This window comes from Trichosurus vulpecula, chromosome 2, assembly GCF_011100635.1.
Source record: "Trichosurus vulpecula isolate mTriVul1 chromosome 2, mTriVul1.pri, whole genome shotgun sequence".
Lineage (NCBI taxonomy): Eukaryota > Metazoa > Chordata > Mammalia > Diprotodontia > Phalangeridae > Trichosurus > Trichosurus vulpecula.
The window spans coordinates 30,411,490-30,437,663 of record NC_050574.1 but is presented as its reverse complement, the minus strand read 5'-3'; the positions used below and the strand labels follow the sequence as shown (position 1 = coordinate 30,437,663).

General features: G+C 45.1%; 2 protein-coding genes across 2 annotated transcripts in view; both read right to left on the bottom strand.

Moving 5' to 3' along the window:
* The window catches only part of PANK4 (pantothenate kinase 4 (inactive)), a 42,006-nt gene extending 25,854 nt beyond the window's left edge, over window positions 1-16,152 (bottom strand). Inside the window, exons 1-3 of the mRNA XM_036746189.1 lie at window positions 16,011-16,152; window positions 5,268-5,350; window positions 3,935-4,149 (exon numbers count right to left, since the gene is read on the bottom strand). Of these exons, the coding sequence (XP_036602084.1) occupies window positions 3,935-4,149; window positions 5,268-5,350; window positions 16,011-16,134 (422 nt within the window). The 5' untranslated portion in view covers window positions 16,135-16,152. The remainder of the gene's footprint in view (window positions 1-3,934; window positions 4,150-5,267; window positions 5,351-16,010) is intronic.
* Window positions 16,153-23,052: 6,900 nt separating this feature from the next.
* LOC118840050 (transcription factor HES-5-like) lies at window positions 23,053-23,903 on the bottom strand. Its single transcript, XM_036747553.1, has 3 exons — window positions 23,850-23,903; window positions 23,566-23,731; window positions 23,053-23,445 (listed from the first exon to the last, which is right to left on the bottom strand). Exons 1-3 carry the CDS (start codon window positions 23,901-23,903, stop codon window positions 23,177-23,179), a joined length of 489 nt encoding a protein of 162 aa, XP_036603448.1. The 3' UTR covers window positions 23,053-23,176.
* Window positions 23,904-26,174: the final 2,271 nt, after the last annotated feature.

The window sequence follows — 26,174 nt, the reverse complement described above, 5'->3', positions numbered from 1 at the left end:
TCCATTTCTCATCTTTTCTAAATTTTGTTTGCAAATAGAACTGCTCTTTCAAATCTCCTGGGAGAGGATTCTGGGAAGATGGCAGAGTAGGTCAGAAAACTTTCAGCTCTCCAAATTTCCTCCATGAGAAAAGCAGAGTATCACCTCAGAGCAGCAGAAATAAACATGGGATAAAGTGGTCCTCCTCCTCCTAAGACAATCTGAGAAGACCCCAGGAAAGACCTGACCTCCACAGGCTGAGGTTCCAGGCATGAGTGAAGTACAAACACCCCCACGCAGACTCTGCAGAATCAAGAAACAACAAACCCTCAGGGCAGCTCAGTTGAGAGGCAGGCTTAGCCTTAGAAACTTTCATTTTGCAGACAGTGGGTTGGGGGTGTCTGATGGCTGAGTATGAGAAGACTGAAGGACTTTCCACTGCTGAGAGAAACCAAGCACAACTGTGCTGACCAGACTAGTCCCAGGCTGTAGCTGCAAGGAGTGGTGAGTGCAGCAGCAAGTGCCAAGGACCCTATTGGCTGTGGGCACTTGCAGGAGAGCAGAGTGCTTGTTTTCAGTTCTGGGGTAGTTTTCAGACACCAGAGGGATGGCAGGAAGCAAGATCACATGAGGGACAGTGTGGCTAGGGGGCCCTAGCAATGGCTTAGGATTGGAGAGGAGAGCAGCCCAAGATTGGACCCCAAGACAGACTTCAGAAAATAACAGTGAGGACCTGAGGCTTGGGATAGCATTCCTCATTCCTCAGGACTACAACTTGATTACACTAATAGCTGGTAAAAACAAAATAAAACAAAAAATAAATAAAAATGATCAAGCAAAAGAGAAAGAACCCAACCATAGATAGTAACTATGGAGACAGAGAAGCTCTTCAGAGGAAGGCAATGGAGCTAAAAAAGACACTCCTTTTTCAGTGAGAAATGTCAAATTGTCCCCAGCACAAAGAGAACTCTTAGAAGAACTAAAAAAGGACTTTGGAAATCAACTAAGAGAGAATGAGAAAAAATGAGAAAAAATAAGAGCAATCCAAGAAAATCAAGAAAATTATGAAAAGTCAACTAATTTAGAATAGAGAATCAACAACTTAAGAAAGAAAATAATTCCTTAAAAACTAGCACTGGGTAAGGGGAAACAAATAACACTCTAAGACAACAAGAAATCATAAAACAACATCAAAAGAATGAAAAATAGAAAAGAAAGTGAAACATCTCATTAGAAAACAACTGACCTGGAGAACAGATCAAGGAGAAATAATACAAGGATCGTTGGACCACATGAAAAACATGATAAAAAAACTTGATACAATATTACAAGAAATTATCAAGGAAAATGGCCCTCAAGTTCTAGAATAAGAAGGCAAAGCAGAAATAGAAAAAATCCACCAATCACCACCTGAAAGAAGTCCCAGGCGGAAAACTTACAGGAATATCATAGCCAAATTTCAAAGCTCCCAGATTAAGAAGAAAATACTAGAAGCAACAAGAAAAAAAACCAATTTAAGTATCATGGAGATACAATAAAGATTACACAAGACCTAGCACCTACTACATGGAAGGACCACAGGTCTTCGAATACTACATTCCATAGAGTGGGCCCCCCCCCTCATCCTGATCTAGATCTTGCCACTGGATCCATATGGCTCTGAAGATGAAAGTGAGGCTGGTGGCTTTGCACAGTCCTTCCTCACTTAAATCCAATTCACTTGCAAGTCATGGCATCACCTTCCTATGGTCATGGTCCTCTTTGAGAATGAAAGACAACAAAAACAACATTCTGTAGAGCAAAAGAACTGGAGTTACAACCAAGGGTAACCTACCCAGCAAAAATTAAGTACAATTCTGAATGAAAAAAAATGGACATTTGTCCATTTTTTTGTGACAAAAACCCCAGAACTTAAGGGAAAATTCAACATTTAACATCCAGGAGAAATATAAGGTAAACATTAAAGACAAAATCTAAGGGACTCAATAAGGTCAAATTGTTTACTTCTTATACGTGAAAATATTATCAGTTCTTTTATGACTGTCATTTATATTTGGGTAGTTTGAAAGAAAGGCTTGGGATGAGCTGAGCGGGATGGAGTGATTCTAAAAAAAATAAAACTGTAGGGAAAGATAAAAAGGAGTAATTATCTCACATAACATGAGGCATAAATAGAAAGGTTCATACAGAAGAAGCTAAAGGGGGAGGACACATAGTGTTGGAACCTTACCCTCATCGGGAATAGGTTAAAGAGTTCCCTTTAATATATATCTAGAAGGGTATTAAAAGTCTTCTCAATTCAGAAAGAAATAAGAAAGCAAGGGATAGGGTGGGGGGCAAGGATAAGGGAGGGGCTTTTAGAGGGGTGGGCAAGTCAAGGAACAGAAGTGCAAGGTAATGGGTAGAAAGAAAGCAGAGAGAGTGAGGAGAGTAAATAGGGTGAGAAGGATAGTGAGGAAAAATAGGAAGGAGGAAAATACACAACAAGTAAATGTATCTTACAATATGAATGGGACGGATTTACCCATAAAATGGAAATGGAGAGCAAATTAAAAATCTGAATTTGACAATACGTTGTTTTCAGGAAACATTATAAAAATGAGAATTACGCGCTAAGATAAAATAATGGGCAGAAATGGAATTTAGCATATAAAAAAAGCAGGGATAGTAATCATGATCTCAAAGTTAAAGTTAAAATAGATTTACTCAAAAGTGAAAAAGAGAAACTACACTATGTGTCAGCAATATTATTCAATACAGTTTTAGACCATTTAAAATACCTAGACACTACAAAATCCCTCAGTATATAGCTGCCAAAACAGACATAAGAACTATGCGAACATTAAACAGAAAACACTTTTTATACAAATAAACTTGGATCTAAATAACTGAAGTAATATTTATTGTTCATGGGTGGGTAAAGCTAACATAATTTTAAAAATGACAATTTTACCTAACTGATATATTTATTCAATGTCATCCCAATTAAATTACTAAAAACTTATGTACTGAGTTAGAAAAATAACAAAATTCTTTTGGAAGAACAAAAGGTCAGGAACTTCAAAGAAAGTAGGAAAAAAGATATAAAGGAAGTAGATTCAACAGTATCAGACCTTAAACTATATTATAAGGGAGAGCACTGTTGAAGTATAAAAAGGCTAATTTTGATTATTTTAAATTAAAATTTTTTGTTTAAATAAAACCTATGTAGCCAAGAATAGAAGGAATGCAGAAAACTGACATAGACAATCTCTCCGACGGGATGTGACTGGGTTGGAAAGCTGCTCTGGTGTAGGAAATGAGGAGCTGGTTGATTTAGAAAAACATGGGAAGACTCAGACCTATGAGGAAAGATGCTATCCACCTTCAGAGAAAGAGACAGTAAGTGAAAATAAGCACAGTACAGTCTTACATATATGTGGAGGAGTGTATATATGTATATATGCATATGTTTATAGGTCTGTGTGTGTGTGTGTGTGTGTGTGTGTGTGTATTCATGCTTAATTGTAGCCCTTCTTTAGGATGGGAGGGAGGAGAAAAAATAAAGTTAAAAAATACACAGCAGAGAACAAAAGAAAACCAACAAGGAAGCAAAGCTGGGCAGCTTTGAAAACAATGTGTACTTATCATATAGGTTTTCTTGAAATGGAAATTTATTCTTTTATACTGAATTCTCTCCTATTGTCTGCTGTCTTCACGGCAATTTTTTTTCTTTTCCCATTTTGTACTTAAGTTTAAAATTCATAAAATTATATTTAAAAAAATCTCCCCCACATCCTTCAGCTAGATCCCTCGCTGGTGGGGCCAACACTCCCAGATCCCCAACACTCACCTAGCCATGTTAAAGGGCGGAAGCAAAACACAGTAACTAAAGCTTTTGATTTCAAATGTAAATACTGCACCGACCATTTCCTAGAGTCAAATGCTTGTCTCACTCCAATCCATGTGCACTCACCTGAGTCGCAGCTTCTGCTCGATGAGGTCCTTGAACTTATATGCACCCCCTCCCGTCGCCTGGATCACCTTTGTTTCTGTGTTGACAAGATGGTCTTTGATGAAGTCCAGACAGGTTTCAATGTATGTGTTCTCAAATTTAATAAAATGCAGCCGAGCAGTGATCTCCTCTTGCACTGAGATTTCATAGGGAGGCTCATGCTCCTGTTCAGCATCCTGCAGAAAGTACCAGCGGCATTTTAGGAATAAAAAAGATGCAGATGAGGACTTATGCATAGTCCTATCTACACATTATCTCATCTGTAAAATGGGGACAATAACCACAAGTACCTCCCAGAAGTGCTGTGCGGGTCAAATGAGCTAACGCACGCATGGAAAGGGCTTTGGGAATCTTACAGATGTGTCAATGCCAGCTCCTATTATCAGAGTGACAGTTATTATCTCACAGGAGTCTCTCAACAAGCCTCAGAAACAGGCCTTAGAATTATTCTCACTCCTATTTTACAGATAAAGAAACTAAAGCACAGATGATTGATCTGATCAGTCACAGAGCTAGTAAGCTTCTGGGGCAGGATTCGAACTCAGGCCTTCCTGCCTATGCTGTGCAAGGGGATCTGAGAAATTCATTTCTTCCACATTTTCTTTTTCTCTGTTAAGCTGCACACTCCTAAAGAAGCAGGACCTTTAAATCCACCGCCAAGCCCGAGGCAGGAAGTAGAAGGGGCTTGTGTCTAAAGGCAACCAGGCCTGATTAGAAACTAATATATGGAAAGAAGCACTCAGTCTAGGGAGGAGGGATGGAAAGAAGAGTCAGGAGAGGCCCACACCTGAGCCCACTGGCTCATGTGGACCGAGAAGGAGCTGAGCTGGGACCCAGGGCACGGGGTGGGACCCTGGCGGCCCCCAGTATGGACTGTAGGCTCAGCAGGACTCCCACGTTCCAGCTCCAGGCTCCAGACACTGGAAAAGGCCATCCTCTTCCTCTCGGCTCCAGAACCATCCTCTTTCTTCAGAGTTCCACCCTGACACCCCTTCTGTCAAGGCTTCCCTGACTCCAAGCACTTTGAGGGCACGTGCTGCCATTTCTGGTTCTTTTTCCCCAGAATCTAGCAGACTGCCTTGCATATAATGCATATTTAAGGAATTTCATGGAATTCCTTGCTTCTAATTCTTCCCTTGGAAGCCCAAGGAAAAAGGCCCATGAACTACGGCTGGCTGCCATTCCGCATGGGCTACAAGCTAGGTGTGGAAGATCTCCAGCATCAGACTAGTACTGCTTTCCAAACAGGACACAGGGGACACTGTCAGGGGCCAACACAACTCGAAGTTTTTACCTTTCCTGAGTGGTCAAAAGATCTCACTTTGGCTACTTTGTGCTGTACAGTTGAATAATAAGCCAATTTGGTTAATGATCCACCTGTGGATAAAAATATCAGAAACAATTCAGAACCAGGGCAGGAAATAACCTGTCTCTCAGCCATTCTTAGTATCTCCTTACTTCACTAACAAACTATTCTGCTGCAAATAAAAAAATGTGTAGGCTGAGTTTCAATCTTCATGCATATCTAAAGCCCTGGGCCCAGGATGGCAGCAGGTGTAACTCCAAGATGCAGGCCCAGCAACTAGAAAGAGAAAAGCAGGCATGACGGGCCCATCTCAAGTCTACTTTCCACCCAGGACTCTAGGACACATCATGTCTCCTGTCCCCTTGCTAATACAAGTCACTTAACTGAGATGACACAGGAGATCACTCCACTTCAGAGCTAAGAAAATGAGTCTCTGACTCAAATCCTGCTGATGACCTAGATTCTAGGTCCTTGAAGGAGAGAGCTCATAATGCCTATGTTTTCATTGAAAAGCTTCCTAATTGACCACGTTTCTCAGTGACCTGGCTACCAATGGAAACAATTTCCCAACATACACAGCTGAAGAAAAGAGGTTGTTTTTAATGACTCCAAAAGAACTGCTCAGCCCAATGAACAGTTTTAATATCACCCTTCAAGGGAAGAATGGCAGCTCCATGAGGCTAGGGATTGTTCCCTATATTGCCTTGTTTCTCCAGCCTAGGGGACACAGGACCTGTCAAATCCAAAGCAGGATCTCCAGAAAAGGCTTGGGGATGGATTAACTGACTCTAGAGAAAGATAACACTAGCCCAGAATCATCAAAAGCAACCCAGTGGTTGATTCCAAAGCCCCAACTCCCTACACTGACAAAAATAAGTCAACTTTCTTTAAAAATCCTACTGCCCAGCAAATTTTTGGCACTTAATCTTGATGGGCAGCAAACTAGGAAGAAGAAGGAGGCTATTCCTGAAATAAACAATGTGGAGATCAAATGAGATTATCTGAGGAGTCATCTGCTTTCAAGGATAAATGGCTTCTACTTTGAGACAAAATAGGGAGGGAGAAAGGAAAGGGAGAGGAGAGGGAGGGAGAGAGAGATGGAAAAGGGGAGGGCAGGGAAGAGAGAGAGAGAGAGAGAGAGAGTGAGTGAGTGAGTGAGTGAGTGTGTGTGTGTGTGTGTGTGTGTGTGTGTGTGTGTAAGGCTAAGCAGGTCCATGCAAGGACTCGTAGGCCTCAGAAATGATGGCAAACAAAAAGAAAGGAATTTCTTCCACAATGTCCCTCAATGGGGCATCAGCATGACCCAGCAGAAGCTGGGAATGAAGGGATGTACTAGGTGATCCTGAAGTTTCCTCTCAGCTATTATTCTATGAACTAAAACCTAAACATTCCAAAATGACTTGCAAGCTATTTTTTTTTTTGCCCAGGATATAGGAGGAAAAGAATGAAACAATCCTTTACAGACTCTCCAGAAGAGAAGGGGCTGGGTCAGCTTGTCTAAGGCCCCTAGCAGTGGTTTTTGGGTTGTTGCCCCCTCCCCCCTCAAGGAGGCCAATTACCCTCCAGCCCAGCTTGAGAGTCTGTCCTTACATCAAGCCATAAAGTTCTGCTCTGTAATTCCAACCCACTGCTCTGAGTTCAGACCTTGGAGCCAAGCAGAGCAAAGTTAATCCCTCTCCCACAAAAATACTTCAAAGGCTTAAACACAATGATTATGAAGACACTGGCAATCATCGGAAATCATTTTAAAACTTTTGTGTTGCAAATGATTAAATACTTAAAAAGAAAATGGAAAGGAACACATTAAAATTTGACACCAAATGATCTAGGATAGATTAAAATATACTCAGAAAGCTTACACACTTAGAATACTATTTCAGTCTCAAAAAAGATGCACTAACACACATTTTCCTTTGTCATTTACTGCCCCGTATCTCTCCTTCTTTGCTCCCCACCACACACACACACACACACACACACACACACACACACAGACACACACACAGACACACACACAGACACACACACACACACACACACACACACACACACACTCTCTCTCTCTCTCTCTCTCTCTCTCTCTCTCTCTCTCTCTCTCTCTCTCTCTCTCTCTCTCACTCCTCAAGCATCTTAAGGAAACAAGAGATGGTCTTTGTATCTTTCCTCTTCCAGGCCTCAAATGATGGCAAATCTTGGGTTGATTAAAAGAATTTCTAAGAACTGATCACTTCCTGAGTCCTATGCAGTGTTGTAAATTACCAGGGCTCTTCAGAGATGAGCTAACCAAAGCAGGTAAGAGACATTTTCAGTGACTCAACAAACACAGAGGGCCAACACGGACTGTATCACACCCCTGGATCTCCCAGCTGTGATCCTATGACATAGCACATGCTGGTTCCAACACTCACTGGTCCCAGAAGTCAAACTAGGGAAAGTTTGTCACCTTCAGTTAACAAGGAAACCAAAACAATGGAGAAGCAGCTGTATTGGGGGCTTCTTCTTACAATGAAGAGCTCAGGGCTACTGCACCAAAAGAAATCTTCCCTATGAAATGGGCACTGAAAATCCCCAAAGAGGGCGGGCCTCTTCCGGCTGCTTCTTAATTCAGGGGGTGGGGGATGACTCACTGAACCTCAGAGCTGGAAAGGATCTCAGAGGTGGCACGAATGAAATCCAACTCACAGCTCAACAGAAGTCTCTTGCACAACACATCCATAAAGCAAAGGGTGTCACGTAGTGTGGTTCCCCCCCATCTCGCCCCCACCAGGCCCTCTACCAAGTCCAGTATACTTGTGGATAGCTTCCTCACATCAAAGCTCTCTGGGGCCAAGCAGGAGAAATCTACTCTCCTTCCACAAAACAGCCTGTCACACACCTAAAGGCAGCTATCACCCCCTACCCCCTCTCCTCTTCCAGGCTAAATAAAGTGACTTACTTCAGCCTCCCCTCCAATCCCGACTGCCTCGGTCACCCTGGACACGGACACACTCCACATCAATGTCACTAAGAGGAAGTTTCCTCTGTAATTCGGAGCTCCTCTTTGAGGACACTGCTTCAGCAGAGGAAGACTGTTATCACAAGCACCAGGTGACACAGTGAAAGACTCCTTTAAAAGGATGCCGGGAGGGAGAAAAGGCCTTCCAGGACTAGGTGGCAGGAAGAGGAGCAGGGAATGAGTATTTACTGAGCATCTACTATGTGCCAAGTATGTGCTAAGTGCTTTACAAATATCTAATTTGAACCCAACAACCCCAGCAGGTAGGTGCTATTATCGTCCCCCTTTACAGGTGAGGAAACTGAGGCAGACTGATGTGACTTACTCAGGGTCACACAGCTTGTAAGTGGTTGAGGTCACGTCTGAACTCAGGTCCTCCTTGACACCAGATCCAGTACTCTACACACTGGCCTACCCAGATGCCTGCCTCTAGGGGGTACTTCTTTACCACACAGAATATCTCATAATATCATGGGTCATATGTGACTCATATGTGTAGAAAGGGAGCGTACTCCTCCCTAGTTTGGTGGGCATGTTTTGTACCAAATGCTCTTACTGTATCGTAGTAAATAAAAAATAAACATGGTACTCTGGACGTGATCTGACCAGTTCCAACCTCTGGAGTCATACAAATCTGGCTGGGGATCAGCCCTTGAGTGCAAAAGCCAGTTGAGGTTCAGGGGTCCTTAGCATAGTCCCCCGCGCCAGTCCCTGTGGATGAGGGGAGGGATGACTGTGATATTAATACCACAGGCACGGGTAAGACCCATATATCTAGGACCAGGCACCCCATGGGACCAGTTTCTTGGACTGGGGAGAGAGAAATCCACTTTGCCTTCATCTACCTCTTGCCTAATTTTGCTTGGAAATGTCTGCCCACTGTCTACAAAGGCAGAGAAGAGAGGGAGGGGTAAAGCCTAATACAAAGCACCCAGACACCACTGACGACTTTCTTAGCACGTTTAGATGATTCAGAGAAGCCACAAGGAAGGTCGCCCGTCAGAAAACCTTGGTTTTGAATCCTTTGTCTTACTTTTGAGCCAGGTCAGTACTATGATAAACAGAATGACTAATATCTTTCTCTCTTTTCAAGGAGATGAATCAGCTCAGCTGGCCTCAGTCTAAGAAAATTAAAAAGTCTTGCCAAGAAAGTTAGAGATGCTAATTCAGGTTACCTAACCTGAATTTGTTTTCTGACCCCATAAAAAAAGCCTGGTACGGGGAATGGTGGAAACAAATTTGAATGAGATCCTAATCAGCGCTGGTGAGCCCATCTGCTGCACTGGTCCCCAGAATTCTCAAGTCCCCAGCTCTGAGTTCTTAACTCACATAGGGGCTCCTTTAACGAATACAATCACTTGCTCCTGGCAACATGCTCGAGAACAATACACATAAGGAGAAAGGAGGACTTTTTTTTTTAAGAGACGAAATAAAAACCAGAACTAAAAATACACCCTTGAGTGTATCTGTTTTGAAAGCCCCGAACTTCAACTTTGACATTAAGGGAAAGCCCTAATTCCAACTGGTGCCCTCGGTGGCTTTTCAGCTCCTCTATCAATCACTTCGAAGTACTGAATTTGAGACCTTTGGCCTCTAAAGGCAGAGATCAGATGATCTGCTTCTCAAAGGGTCAGTCAGCCAACAAGCATTTATTAAGCACCTACAGTGTACCAGGCACTAAGCTCTGGGGCTACAAAAAAAGGCCAAAGATAACTCCCTGAGGAGGGGGCTTCCCTGGGTCCTGCAGGAACTGTGACTGCCTTAGGAGGGCTGCAGAGAGTGGAAAGTCCTCTGGGCTGGGAATCGGAAAACCTGGCTAAGAGTCTCAGCTCTCTCACTGCTCGTCAGGTGACTACCGGCGGTCCTTCAGCTCGGAGTTTTTTTCCTCATCTGAAAAGGCAAATAATTAGACTCTGGCTTGGCTACAGTGAAAAAGTACTTTGTACTCTGGACAGCACTAACTGGAGAAACACAAGTTACTATTAATGATCAGTATTCCTTCCTTATTCAAAACAAAAGATCAGAGATTGCCAACCGGAACACCCCAAATAGCCAGAACACTGTGCCCAACTGTTCAGCCTGGCGCAGCCAGCTGGCACAGCATAAACCGATGCCCCTTCCTCAGTGATTTTATGAGCTTGCACGATTTTTGCTCTTAGTATTAGCAATCAAAATTCCTTCGATCTATTAGTACGTCATAGTACAGAGGGTGAAGGGGTTTTCAAGTTTGTCCCCCCAAAACAGATAAGAAAATGAACCTCTTGGGGGCAGCTAGGTGGTGCAGTGAGTAGAGCACTGGCCCTGCAGTCAGGAGGACCTGAGTTCAAATATGGCCTCAGACACTTGACACACTAGCTGTGTGACCTTGGGCAAATCACTTAACCCCAATTACCCTGCCTTCCCCCTCCAAAAAAAAAAAAAGAGAGAAAATGAACCTCTCCTCTCTTTTTGGCAGAGGCGGAGGGACTACGGGGGGGGGGGGGGGGGGAACACTGCATATACTGTCAGCCACTGCTGATGTGTTAGTTTTGCTGAACTGCCTCCCCTCCCCCCTTATCCTTAGTGGGTTGCAATTGTTTTCCTTCAGGAGATGGTTCACTGGGTAGGTAAGGGGAGCTGGACAGATTCAGAACTGAAAATGATATAAAACCCCAAAATATATCAATAATATTTTAAATACTTTTTATATTTCTCATTTTACAGGTAAGGTAATTAAGGCTCAGAGAGGGGAACAAATTTGCCCGAGGTAACCTTCCCACTTGGCAGCAGAACCGAGCTGAGTATCCAGATCTTCTGATCTCTAGTCCAGAGCTGGTTCCAATAATTAATAGGAATTCTATTTCTGCAGCCTCCACAAGCCTAATTTTAAAACCCACGGCTCTCCATGACCTTCCCCTCACCAAAATGCTACAAATGCCCAAGTGGCTAGGAAAGGAAACCCCTCGAGGGATGACACCATGTCTATGGGAACATTTTTTCCTTCTGAGCTTTTCGCACACGTGCATATACTTGCTGCTGAAACGCTTCTTGTTGAATTCCATTTTCCAATTCCCTCACTGCCCAGAGTCACATCACCTCTCCAGCTTCTATCATTTCTCTTCTCCAACACTGGGTTAAGTCAGATGACACATCAGCTCCACTCCCGCCATCCCCAAGTCAGGAAAACCAAGAGGAAAAACCTTCTAGCTTGGGGGAAACAAAATAGCACTTCTTGTGGGCTGAAGTAAAGAGACACTTACTATTCCCACCAAACTTCTAAGAATACACTTACTGTCCACCCAAAGGGCTGGATTACCTATCTATCCATTCCCTTAGTTCTTGGAAATCCAGCTTCAACTCCCACCATGCTACTGAAATGGGGCCCTGAAAGGTCACCAACCACCTAGGCCTAATAAAATCCAACTTCACGTGGGTCATCTAACAGTGCTTTTTAAACTGCACGGTCTTGGCCTGCAGTTTAAGAAGCACTGAAGGAGTTGGGAGTGGAAAAAGTTTAAGAAGCCCTTCCCTCCACTGCCATGCGAAAGCGATCAGCAGAGGCTAGGAGCAAAGGGGGGCGAGGGGCTGCTTGATCACTTCCAGTGATGAGGGAGGGAGAACCCACAGGCCTGAAGCAGCCAGCCATTCTGCACTCCCTTTCAGCAATCCGTCTCCTACCTTAACAGGAATCTTACACAACACTGTCCCCCGCCACCCCCACCTTTCTGGACATTTCCTCTCTGCTTCCTCACATTCTTCCTCCTTATTTTCCCCACCCACTAAATGGACAAGTTGCTCAAAGTTCAATTATACGGCCTTTGCTACAATTTCTCCACCTCTGGCCTCCTTGTGGTGGCCACAGACACACGTCCTGCTCTACCCCTCAACACCAACTTCCTTCAGAAGAAGGCTCTTTTTCCTAACTCCCCTGGCTAGGCTCCACAGTGTTTAAGCACAAGACTTGGGAGTTAAGAGGCCCGAGTTCTTCTCTGGCCTCAGACCCTAACTCTGTGTGACCTGCACAAGTCTCTTAGCTTCTGTGTGCCTCATTTTCCTCATGTGTAAATTGAGGGGAACAACAGCCCCTACCTCCCAAGGTTGTTATAAGGATCAATTAAGGTAATGTTTATAAACAGCTATGGCACACCTTAGAGTACTATATAAATCCAAGCTATGTCTCCGACTTTCCAACTTCAGCATTTAAGGTGAGATATGTTTAATTATAAGGAATCACCTATATAAATTCTTAGAACCTCTGGGTCCTAGATGAAATGCCTGTCACCTTCCCTCTAAGTTTTTAAAAGGTAAAAGGATCCTGTGACCCTGTTGGGTTTTAGCTCATCTCTTCGCATCAAACATTTGCTCTAGAATTAATATCCTGTCCACAAAAATCCCAGCTGTTCTTTGCTACCTTTGTATCCCCAGCCCAGAATGTCACCAACCATTGTCCCTTCCTGCTCTGCGAGATACAGAGGCTGGCTGGCCTAGAGCATCTCTAAGGTCTCCTTCAGCTCCCAAGGCTGTGGCCCTAAATCCCCAGCCACATGACAAGGCACTGTGCTCATGGCAATCGAAAATGGGGAAAATGCCCCTGGACGGTCCCCAAGGGACCTCCAGATCTAGGCATGGAGTAATAGCCTCCTCAGGGCCCCATGATTGCAATCACTATGAGCCACTTACAAATGCTAGAAATCAGAAACACCAAAGGTCTGGCTACTCATTCAGACATAGTATTTTCGGGGTGAGACACTGGACTCTTTTTAAACCAAAGACAACATAAGCAAGCTGATGGGTGCTTTTATTTGTGCTTACCCACTTTTCTTCCTGTTCATAAAAACAGCAAACAAACCTCACTCTGCTTCCTAAGGAGGCTCTGACACAAATCCCCTTCTGAAATTCCACTGGGATGGTCCAAGGCAGGCCCTCTTTTTATGCTGGCTTTCTAGTGAAGCCCCCAGAAAGAAGGCAGGGTGACTGCACACCTCCCAAAGAGGCTCCAGATGCTGAAGTCAGTTCAGGTCTCCTCCTCCTCCCCAGGCCTACTGTTCTACTGAGCATGGGGAGGGTTGTTTGTAAAGGAAAGTCAGAGATTAGAATTGGTGCCAGTCAGCAGTGAATAACAATCCTGGCTGTTCTGTGACTGTTACAAGCATCTGGAAAAGGAAATAGCCCCACAATGTGGGGGTGGGGGTGGGGTGAAGAGGAGGGCCAAGGCAGCACCAACTTGGAAGCTGTGGAGCCCAGAGAGGCCAGGCAGGACTTCCAGTTACCAGCGATGGCAGACAAAGTGTCCAGATGCTGGTGATTCCTGACAGAATTCCTCCTGGCCCAGGGAACCCTTCCTGTTCCCCTTCTTTCTGAGCTAGACAAGTCTGCCCCAGAAAACGGCAGGAGGAAAGGTGAGGAGCCTGTCTGGACTTTCCCTTTTAGGAACAAGTGCCAAACTGCCCAAACCAAGAAAATGTCACCCCTCCTCTCTGCTCCCTCAACAAACTCAGAGTCTCCATTAACGAACCAGGCCACTCAGGGGCACTGATGTCTTAGTCCTGAGCCCCTTCTCCACCTGGTAGCCCCACCAAAAAATATGAGAGGGCACTTTCCCCTTCCCTGCTTCTTTTTAGCTGTTGACAATTTCATGAGGAAAAAACCAGGAAACCAAATAAATTAAACAAACAGAAGCCAGCACCTGGCACCTGGCCCTTAATAAACACCAATGGCCCTGAGTGGAGTCCAGAAATTGTGAGGCCCTGAGTGCCCTACCTCTGTCCTCCTTACCCCCTGCCTCCCCTAGCCCAAAGGAAGGAGAGCTGACAGACTGAAGGTGATAGAGGTGCTCTCCTCAAAGGACTTCTAGCCTTGAAGGCATAGACACAGGGGCAACAAGGAGCCCACTGCTTTCTGGGGAGCTGCTCCCATAGGATCTGTGTGGGCCACAGGGAAGGATCACAGGCTTGCAGATCTAGAGCTAGAAGTTGCCCTGAGGCCTTATCTTAACCGAGCTTTTCATTTTAATTTGACTAAACCCAGGCCAAGGGCCTTTAAGTGACTTGCCCAAGGTCACACAGGAAGTACTAGCAGAAGCAGAAGATTTAACCCCAGTGGATACTGGGGGGATGAGAGGAGAGGAAGACCAAGGTGGTAGCTGAAGGTGGGGGCGGGGATAATGGGGCCAGATCCTAGGAAGGACAAAGAATGTGGGGATGGGATGGGGGAGGGAGTGAGTAATGAAGGGTGGCTGGACAGGGAGATGGAGGGATAAAGAGACACGGTGGCTGAGGGTGTGAGGGGGCAGTGGGAGATCAGTCCCCCTTCAATCCAGCCACCACACAGCGGTTTTCTAAGGTCTGGCTGTGTCACTCAGGGGGCTCAATGACCTGCAGTGGCTCCCTATGGCCCCCAGGTCCTTCCCCTGGCTGCCTCTAACCGCCCTGCCAGTCTTCTACTCTGTTCCCCTCTTCAATCTAGGACGAGGCTACTGTGGCCCAGAGGCCAGGCTCTCCATCCTCCCCGATCTGTCCCCCCCCCCCCCACCTTCAGGTGTCAGTCAAACCCCTCCTTCTCCAGAAGGCTTTTCCAAGAAGCCCGTGCCCCTCTCAGATTAGAAAGAGAGCCCCCTGAGGGCAGGGGCCATGTTCTGTAGCCCAGGGATAACCCACTGACGGGGAGGGGGGGGGGCAGCCTGCAAGGAGGGAGCAGCTGCTGGGGGGGAAGGGAGGCAGGAGGACTAAAGGGCTGGGAAGCAGCCGCATACTGGGGGTCAAGGAGGCTATGGTGGGGAGTGGGGGAAAGGAGGAAGGACTAAGGGCTGGGGTCTGAGGCCTGGAAGGAGCGGTAGCTAAATGGAGAGCTGGAGGAAAAAAGGGGTGGAGGAGCAGAGGAGGAGGTGGGGGAGGGAATCTGGGCTGGATTGGGGGCGGCGGTGATGTGGAAGGGGGTGAAGTGGGGAGCAGTGGTAGGACCCTGGGGGGAGGGGGTAAAGGATGCTGGGGGGGCCAAGGGGGAGTGAGGGACGCTGGGGGGGCGCGATGTGAAGGACCTGGCGGGAGGATATATGGCGCGGGGGCGGGGGGGAGGGCGGTGTTTGAAGGCCCCAGTTGTGCGAGAACCGAACGGAGTGAAGGATGGGGTGGGGGGCCCGGGGGGGGGGAAGGGGGAGGGGTGGATGATGGGAGGATTGGAGGGAACGGCAGATGGACGAAGTGGGGGAGGGACTGGGACGGTGAAGGAGAGCTGTGTGTGTGAGGGGCCGGGGAGGAGAGGCAGAGGGAGGTGGGGTGACTGACCCTGGGGAGGGGGTGTCGGGGTGGAGGCCCCCCTCCGGGATTCCAGCGGACTGTTGTTTACCTCTTCTCCCCTCCCCCCCACCTCACTCGGACAGCCCCCTCCAGCCCGGTTCCGCACGGCAGGCCAGGCCCGGCCAGGCCCCGCAGCCTCCCGGGGTTTGTAGTCTTCCCGCCGCTCTCCGGCCCCGAGGGCGCGGGATCGAGGACTCCATTTCCCGGCGTGCCCCGTTCTCCCAGCCCGCAGCGAGGCCTCCTGGTATCGGCAGTCCCGTAGCTCACCCACAGCCGGCCCGGGAGCTGCCGGGAGAACTACAGATCCCATGAGGCCCTGCGGCTGCCCTCCTACCGTGCTCCCCCCTTCCCTGCCTCTCCTCCTCCCCCCGCCCTTCGTCCGTCCCCCACCTCCCCTTAGTTCACCGGTACCGGGGACAGACAGCCCCGGCCCGCTGTTGGGCCCCGCGGCTCCCCCGCTACCTATGTCTATGGCGAAGCGCTTGGCGTTCTCCAGGTTACGGAAGATTTCGTCGGGCGGGAGGGTGATGCTCTTGTCCAGGCTGTCCCCGCTGCTGCCGCTGCCGTTCGCTCCACGCTCCGCCATTTTGAATCTGCCTGGCCAGCCTCATCAGCCATGCAGATATATGCGCATGTATTTGAATGTTAATAGACTCCCACCCCCTCGACGAATAGTTTATGCTAATGACGCTCTGCCGGGCTCGCTACCTCCCCGTTCTTTCTGCTTCCTAAAGCCCAGGGCGACTCCTCCTGACTTTGACCAGCCCCGGGGAGAGAGTTTTTTTTGGGGGGGCGGGGGGAGAAACATCGAAGTTATAGACTGAGAGCTGTTGAAGGACCCTCAAAGAGGAACTATTCAATCAAACCCCTGAATTTTACAATGGGAGAAACTGAGGCACAGAGAGAAGTGAAGGGGCTAAGTAGACCTGGGATTTGAACCTGGGTCCTCAAATCCAATGTTTTTCCACTATAACATTGCTGCTTTACCTTGGTCACTGTACAAATGGTAGCAGGCCGCCTCTGGCTAAGGTTCCCCTGACCTGAGTTTCTGTTACTGATTAAAATGGTCTCCTTTCCTCTCCACTCAGTCCCTAGGGTGACTGTCCAGCCCTCTTGATCAGGACCTTAGGTCAAATTCTAGCTTTACCATTTACTCCCTTTGTGACCTTGGGCAAGTCACCCTTCCCTTCTGAGCCTCAGTTTCTTACTCTGTAAAATGAGGGAGGCAGTGGATGAGCTGATCTTTTGAGTGTCATCATATCTATGACTCCATTAATTCACTAAGTACCTACTATGGGTCAAGTGCTTGTGGTTTGTTGTTGCTCTCAAGGAATTTACATTCTATTGGGAGAACCAGTACCTTTGCAAAATCCCTTCTACATCATCCCAGACAAATAGTCAACAAAATGGCCTTTGCTTGAGGGTGCCTAGTGATGGGGAGCTCACTACTTCCCATGATTTCCTATCCCCACTTTTGAACACGTCTAAGGACTTTACAAAGCTTTAGAATTTACAAAATGCTCCCAAATTCATTATCTCATCTACTGACCAATTAGCAAGCATTAAGGGTCTAACATGCCTCTGTAGAGGCAAACATCCTTAATTACCCCCATATTGCAGATGGGGAAAGGCGGAAGAGAGCAAAGTTAGGTGACTTGTCCAATGCAATGGTTCCAGAACTCAAGGTCAAGTCAATTAGAGAGGTGAAAGGGGGAGCTCAGCATTTGTACCTGCACAAAAATCCTCTTTGCAGAATCCTTAAGGCTTGTACCTTCCACTTTCCCAGGCAGCACGTTCCATTTTGAGATGACCAACCATTAAGAATTTTTTGCTTAGAGTCTCCCCGGTTTATCACTGCTTATCCTAAAATTGAGCACCTACAACTGAACTTAGTACTGGAGATGTGATCTAATCATGAGAAAGGGTAACATAACTAGCCCCTCCCTCATCTTGGTTATGACACCTTTTTCAAAGCAGACCAAGATTGCATTCATTTTTTGGTTCTATTTTTTATTGAATTTTGTCACTATCTTTTATTTTTATATCCCTTTCATTTCCAAATATATTTTTCCTTCTCTCCTATCAGAGAGCATTTCCTTATGTGAGGGTAGGAGAATGTGTGGAAGAGTGTGTGGAACACTATCCTACCTTAATTAATGTAATTACCCAAGAACTATTGAATCAATCAATTGAAAGAGTGAAACAGCTGTGAGTAAGTCCTTAATCAGTATGGGAGGAGAGAAGGACCTTGATCATTGGATAAAATCAGACACACCACACAGGAAATACTTTTCCATTAGTCAAAAGAAAATAGATACACCTCTGAGTCTATACACATATACATGTATAGATATTCTATGTCCTAATAAACCGGTTGAGATAGAGCATTCTAGCAATAAGGCAGTGTAGTAGTTGAGAGAATTTCCCTTTGATGGGTGGGAGGAAGAGAACAGCTTAGTGGTAAATTTGAGAAAATTTGGATTTTGCGCATATCACAGTGAACCCAGAGCATCTGTGGATGATGGCAGCATGTACATAGAAACAACAGGGAAAACTAGAGATACCAAGGAAAGACAGCCTTCAAGGACTCCAACAGATGATTGACTCTCAGAGCTCAACAGACAACTAACTGAGGGGGAACTTCATCAGATTTCAGTATCTAGGAGAAGAGAGTTACCCCTTTGCCACATGGACCCTCTCTCAGCTTGAGTCTGCTTTTACTATGGACCCTGGGTATTGCTCTAAGAGAATGTCTCAGACTTGTAGAGGGATTGATTTTATAGCAAACAAACCTGTTCTACCTGCTTAGTAAATACTACTTTCTAGGAGCTAATTAAGGCTAGCAATCAATGGTGAACACACCATATGGGGGCTCCTGGGTGACAGTCCTAGAAAAAGTCAGGCTCTCAAGCTTACTCCTCGAACCCTCAGGGAAGAGGTAGTCAGCCACACTCTGGGGACTCAAGCTGTCAGTGCCAGTGGGAGCTGGGAGAATGAGCCCAGAGGGAGTAATATACTTATAATGATGAATTTTAAAAGAGAGAGACTGAAGGAGAAAAAGCAATTCAGCAAAACATACCAAGGCAACCACCAAGTTTGAGACTGTATCATCTTTATGAAAAGAGCACCTCCCTTTCTTAAAGAGACAGAGGACTAAGGGAGGTGTCTTTGTATAGTTCCTACTCCATTCAACCTTATGTTGTCATTATGTAAGTCATGGTGATTGTATGATTGGATTGCATTCAACTTCATTTCTTACTGAATTTTCTGTTTGCATTGCTGTCATCTGGGTGCTACTTTTCTGGCTCTGCTCACTTGCCTCTGCATCAAGTCATACACGTCTTCTCAGGCTTTTTTCTACACTTCAGAGGCATCATTTGTAACAGTGACAGAGTATCTGATTATATGAATGTATCACAATTTGTTTGGCTTTTCTTTGTTTGTAATTTTTTGTTATGACAAAAAAGTGCTGCTATAAACAGCTTGGTCCACATCTTTGACCTCTGTGGTAGATATGCCCAATGGTGGGATCTCTGGACATCTTAGCCATTTTCTTAGAATAATTCCAAATTGCTTTCCAGAGTCCTCGTACCAATCCATTGCTCTACCAACAGTGTATCTGTATGCCTGTTTTTTCCCAGCCCCTCCCACAATAACTCTTCTTTTGTTATCTTTGCCAGGGTTGCTGAGTCTGAGGTGAAGCCTCAGATTTCTTTTGATTTGCATGTCTATTATTGAAGATTTGGAGTAATCTTTTTTTTTATAGTTGTTAATAGTGTGCAATAATTCTTTTGAGACCTGTCTGTTCATGTCCTGTGAGCCCTTATCCAATGAGCAATGATTATTGGTTGTATATTTTTTTTTAGTTCCCTCTGCATGTTGGATATAAAACCCTTACTAGAAATTTTTGGTGCAGAGATTTCCCCTCCAATCAACTACTTCCCTTTTGAGAATCCTAGTTGTATATTGCTCATACAAAAGCTTCATTTAATTGTAATGTTCTATTTTATCTTTTGTGTATATCATATGATTAACATATTGAGCTAGTAGTCTAGTGAATAGGAATTTTTTTTAATACACTCAAGTCTGTTGACCTGACATCAAACTCAGTCAAATCTTCCTTCCCAAAATGAAATGCCTGGGTTTTTCTTTTCAGCTGATTGGATATCTTGATGTCCAGTGTAAACAGGATCTGAATCAACACTCTGACAGGGAGGCAAAGTTCCCATTCATTCTTAAAAAAAAAATCACTCAATAACCAAGCATTTATTTAATGTCCACAAGTATGAGCACCTGCCCCGTGGCCAGGTCTGTGCTGAATGCTGGAAGAAGATCAGAAAGGGGGAGTAAAAACAAGGGGAATACTGGAGCCCATCTTTTGACATTTACATTATATTTTTCTTACAATATCCCTCGTTAAGCAGACAGTGCAGGTGTTATTGCATCCATTTTATGGATGAGAAAACAGAGATCCAAAGTGAGGCAGTCTGGTGCAATGGAAAGTGCACCGGGTTAGGAGTCAGCTGAAGGAGGTTTTAGTGCTGACTCCTCGTCAGGTTTTAGTGGCTGACTCTGAATTCCTACATTGATTGCTAGTCTCACAAAGGAAGGAAAGAAGGAAGGAAGGGAGGAAGGAAGGAGACCATCGAATTCAACTCTTATCACTTTACAGATGGGTAAACAAAGGCATGAAAATGTTAATCAACTTAGGCAAAGTCACACAAGGTAGTTATTGTCAGAGGTAGCATTTGAACCGAAATCCTCTGATTCCATAGGCAACACACTTTTCTCTGCATTACACTTTAAGTACAAAATCTGTCTTTTCTACTCAAGAGACAGTTCTGAGTACAAACCTTTTCTGGACACAAAATGGATAAGCAACTGTTTCTGCTTCCCAGACTCAGAGATTCCAAAGGAGGCTTAGACATCTTGCTGTGGTGCAGGGGTATCTTAACTTCGTGTGCATGAACTTGTTTTTTAAAAATATTTCCATGATTGTAGTTTGATTCCCAGAGGGCTATAAAACTGTGCATACCCTTTGACCCAGCAATACCACTTCTAGGGCTGTATCCCAAAGAGATCATGAAAAATGGGAAAAGGACCCACATGTACAAAAATATATACAGCAGCTCTTTGTGTGGTGGCCAAGAATTGGAAGTTGAGGGGATGCCTATCAATTGGGGAATGGCTGAACAAGATGTGGTATAGGAATGTAATGGAATACTATTGTGCTATAAGAAATGATGAGCAGGTGGACTTTAGAGAAACCTGGAAAGACTCACATGAACTGATTCTGAGTGAAGTGAGCAGAACCAGAACATTGTGCACAGTTACAGTCACATTGTGCAATGACTCACTTTCATAGACTTGGCTCTTCTCAGCAATGCAAGGATCTAAGAGAACTCCAAAAGACTCACATGGAAAATGCCGACCACACCCAGAAAAAGAACTACTATTTGCTGTCTTTGTTTTTTGTTTTATTTTTTCTTTCTCATGGTTCCTCTCATTGGTTCTAATACTTCTTTACATGACTAATTTGAAAATGTTTAATATGAATGTAGAGCCTTTATCAGATTGCACGCTGTCTTGGGGAGGGGGAGAAAATTGAAAACTTAAAAGCTTATGGAAGTAAATGTTGAAAACTAAAAATATATTAAAAATTTATTAAAAAAAACAAAGATAATTGTAGTTCATTATAGGTTTCCTTTATAATTCCCCTATTTTATGCATTTAAAAACATTCCAAGAAGAGGTCCATAGCCTTTAATGGCTGTCAAGGGGTCCAGAACATATTGAAGATTTAAGAACCTCTGCTGTAGTCTAACCACTCCATTTTACAAATGGGTAAACTGAGATTTAGAATAAGAAAATGATTTGCAACTCTAAAAATCAAAGTTTAGGTCAGCTGTTTTTAGCCTTTATTAATCATCATTAACAATAAATATTATAGATACCACTGTGTAATGGATAGAACCAGGGAGCTCTGAAACCTACTGCCTACCTGGCCCTAATCACAAACAATTTAACCTCTTAATGTCATAAGTAAACTCTGAATGACTGAAGAGTAGGTGCTGACCTATATTGATTGGTTCCCTCACTGAGAGTTCCCTACATCAATGAAATCTTAAGCTTGGCTATAGGAAAAACAAAAACAAAAACAAAAGCCAATGTAGCATATTAGCCAAATCCCAGGCTTGAAGTCAACTCAATAATGAGCACTTACAAAGCTCCTACTATGTACAGTAGGACAGCTTACTGTGCTAAAGCCCTGGAGATATAAAGGGCAAAAAGAAAAGTTAGTTTCAACTCCTGCCTCGTTCAGATATCTGCTCAGAGAACTCTGCAAATTTAAGGCACTAATAAATTAAGAGATAGCCTGTAGGCTATTTCCTTTCCCACAACTTTTGGGAGATTGGTCTTCTCGGGCTGAATCTAGTGCTCTTGGCTTCCTAAGGAGGGGATGGGAATGTCTGATCTGATCTGTTCACTGATTGCAGGTCTCAGGATTCAGGTTTGGGGCTGACAGTTTGTTTTGCATGCATCTTCTGCTACACCTTTTCTGATTAACTTCCTTGTTCTCACATATAAAAGAACCCGAAGTGTCAGATTAACAGGGTTTATTGTTTCTTCTCTCCCCTTGTTAATGGCCCCACTCCCACTCTGAAGTCAGAGTGCCCCCAGGTAGCTTGAGTTTCAGAGCTGAAGGATTACTCTCTCCCAGTTTTCTACACCAGAAACAAACCAGTAATCACTGAACAGGTTGATCATAAAGATTTATTTGCATTTGCAGCATGCAGACCATTTCTACATGCTGTCCAATGACAGCTTTGAACGCTGATTACAAATTCTATGCCCAGCAAGTTGAGCAACAGCAGGATCCTTTTAGGAGCATAACAAAAATTTCCCCTCCCCTTCCCTTAATTGTCCCACCCTCAATATACAAAGCCCCACCCCTGAAATATAATTTGTACAGTGGCCTTTCCTGGAAAGGCTTCCAATAAGTACATCCAGCATAAAAGCAACGCCAGTTGTTACTTTTCTTTCCTATGAGGATATGTACTGGGTATTCCCTTTATAAAAGGCATCAACACTGGTCCATCTGGCCCACAGCACTGCACACTCTCCTTGAAATTGGCACATGCCCCGAAGGATACCCTCTACAACGGATCCTGTGGGGGAACAGTCACTTTTCTCAGCATAGCCCCGGCATGTGATAACAAAAATTCTAGGATCCCGTGGGTGCCACAATGTGGACAAGTCTGCTTACGTTACTGTTGCTGGGGCACAGACCAACACATTACAACCTTAATCAGGTTAGATAATATTAAGCCCTCTTCATGGAAGATTGGCCAACAACAGTCAAGTCATCCCTCAAGGAACATTACTTTACATTCTTTTAGAATGGCCCTCTCTCTGGCCCGCCCAATAAGACTGGGCAAGGAGGATCAATATCCTTCAATGAGAAGGGATAGATTAAAAAAAAAAAAAGGAACACTTGGTGCTCGGTAAAGGAAAGGGAGAAAGCATTTTGCTCTACATTCTAGAGGAGCCAGGGACTTGGAAAGCAAGTCCGGATTTTCCTCTGGATCAAATAAGCATGGGTCCCCAGCATTCAGAGTCCTCCTGGTCCTACCAGGGCCGCCAGAGACTACTGCCAGAAGGTGACTGTCCAGGCGCTGGCTTGGTCGAGGCAGCAGGGGACAACGGAGAGGAGGAAGGAGGTTTCAAGTCTTGAATAGCTGTCAGAGATGCCTGCGGCCTCTGGAAATGATAAAGCAGCTTCATCTGGGTATCTGTGTTGGCCGAGTGCAAGGTCAGGAACTGGACCGCTTCTTTGAGACACCAAGAGTAGCCTTCACTGTAGTCCTGTTGTAAGCTCTTGGGGCAGGACGCAAAAGCTGTGCCGGGGGAAAAAACATGAAGTTAGATTAGAGGTACAGACAGCCCAAAATGGAATCAGGAAATCATGGGCTCTTAGGGTCAGAAATTTGGAGATTTTTCTCACACCAAGAACTCACCTTTACTGTGTTTCAGGTAGCTGACGGTCATCTCCAGGATGTCAGCCTTCTCCAGCTTCGAGTTGGGCTGATGTCTCTGGAACTCCTTCTCTAGCAAGAGCTTTAGCTGCTCGATGCTGCTGTTGATGCGGTCCCGGCGCATCTTCTCCACCACTGGCTTCCTTAGCTGTTGAGAGGAAAAAGAGAAACTTAAGTGAACTCATTCCCATCCAACAATTTGGGAAATCAAACATCCTCTTCCCCAAAGATGCCACAGGGCAGCCACCGTGGGTGGAGGTACTTACTCTGTTTTTCTCTTTGGGTGTGAGGATATCCATGGAAATAGAACTGGGGGCCATGGCTTGAGGAAGGACGCCAGGAATAGCGGGAATAGCAGCAGAAAATAATTCAGTTCTGAGCTTAGGCTCCTTTCGGATGCAAACTCAGAGCAAGAGTCTCCTCTATTTATACCCCGAGTGCTGCATACAAATGCATGGGGCCAGAGATCTTCCGAGGTTCCCACACTCCCTGGCCAATCCATGCCTTTAGAAGGACAAAGGAGAGAGCATCTATTACGGCATGGTAAATTGGTTGTGAATTGCCTGGGGAGTAATGACTGCTCCCAGAGGAGCAGGTGGACTGGGGAGGCCGCTGGACAATAGAACTCAGCTTTGGCGGGATGGGCAGGGACTGTGGGAAAGCGTGGGCCATCATTTTAATTACCGCCGGGCCCCTAGTTGGGAGCTGAACATCTCAATATGTCGCCTTTTCCCAGGCCTGGGGAAGCTGCGGTGGAGAAGGTTGAAGGGAGGGGAGGTGGGAGGGGGGAGCAGGAAGGAGTAGCTTCCCCCTCCCCTCCTCCCTCCTCAATTCCCTAGCCACCCACTTACTTTGAAAAAAAAAGTGTGGATGGAGGGGGAGGGGGAGGGTTAAGCTGAAGAAATCCATCTTTCATTTGGACATGAAACACTCTTTGACATTAACCCAGGAATCCTGAATAGATGGATTGTCAGCACTATCTCTGGGCTTCCCTTCTCTGATTACTTGGGATGAGGGCAGTCAAGAGAGGATGAGGTAGGGAAAAGTTGCTGCCTTTTCAGACCTTATCTGCCCTAGGGACTCATTGATGTTGGTCCCACTTTTATAAATCATAGGATTTGAGAACTGGAAGGAACCCTAGAGGGTGGCTAGCCACCCCTTCATTTTACAGAGGAGGAAAGTGAATCCCAGAGACAAGTGACTTGTCTAAGTTCACACAGGTGGCAGGGTTTCAATTCAATCTCAGGTTCGAGGGTTCTTTCTACCATAGCAAGCAACCTCTCCAATTCTTTCAGAATAGGGGTACTTAACTCCTGTGGATCTCTTCTCAAGATAATTTTTTTTTTATTTTTAACTGTCCTTTTTTTTTTTTTTTGGAGGCAATCAAGGTTAAGTGACTTGTCACTCAGCTAGTAAGCACCTGAAGCACCTGAGAGGGGATTTGAACACAGATCCTCCTAACTCCAGAGCCAGTGCTCTATCTGCTATGCCACCTAGGGCCTCTTAGGATAATGTTTTAAAATAATTGAAGGAAATGTCCAATTTCAGGTAGAGGTTAGTGAAAATAAAGATGTATTTTTTCCCCATCCAAGTTCACAGATCTGCTGAAATTTATCCTTAATTAAAAACCTCTCCCCACCTTTTAAAGAAGAGTTTCCATAGTGATTCATAAGTCACCTAATCCCTCCTCAAGCTGTCCTTCCCCTACCCTGCAGAATGGGCCTTCTCTGATTTTGAGAAGGTTCTAGTCTGTGGGGGACTCTTCCACTGTCCCCCACTCTCTTCTCACCCTGGACTTTCTGTAGTCCTATAAACTTCACTTTGTGGTGCCCAACTTTGTGGATAATACTTCTGTAGCTCCCCATTACCTCTAGGATAAAATACGTAGTACCTCTATTTGGTACTCAAAACCCTTTACCATCTGGTAAAGGAAAATTCTTCCAGGAAATTATATATTATTCTACCTCATGTGTACCATGTTTCAGCCAAAAGGATCTATTTGCTGCCCTTCCACCTGCCCTAGTATAAGACATATCATTTCCTACCTCTGGGCCTTTGCACAAACTGGTCCCCACACCTGGAATTTCAGTCATTTTTTCAGTCCTGTCTGACTCTTCCTCTTTGTGACCCCATTTGGAGTTTTCTTGGCAAAGATACTAGAGTGGTTTGCCACTTCCTCCTCCTGCTCGTTTTACAGATGAGGAAACTGAGGTAAACAAGTTTCAGTGACTTGCCCAAGGTCACACAGCTAGTGTCTGAGACCAAATTTGAAGTCATGAAGATGAGTCTTTCTGACTCAAGGCCCAGCACTCTACGCACTGAGCCACACCTAGAATGCTCTCCCTATTCATCTCTTCCTCTTGGAATCCCTTGAGTCTAAAGATTAAACACTTAATTCAAGTACCATCCCTAACAGGAGGCCTTCCTTGGTTCCCCAGGATATTAGTGATGGACAAATCCTTTTACTTTGAATTTGTTTTCTAAATATTGCATGTTCTTCCCTTTCGTCAGTTGAATATAGGCTTTGTCAAGGTAGTGGCTTTTGTCTTGCTCTGTGCCAAATACAATGCCTGGCACACATTAGGTGCTTA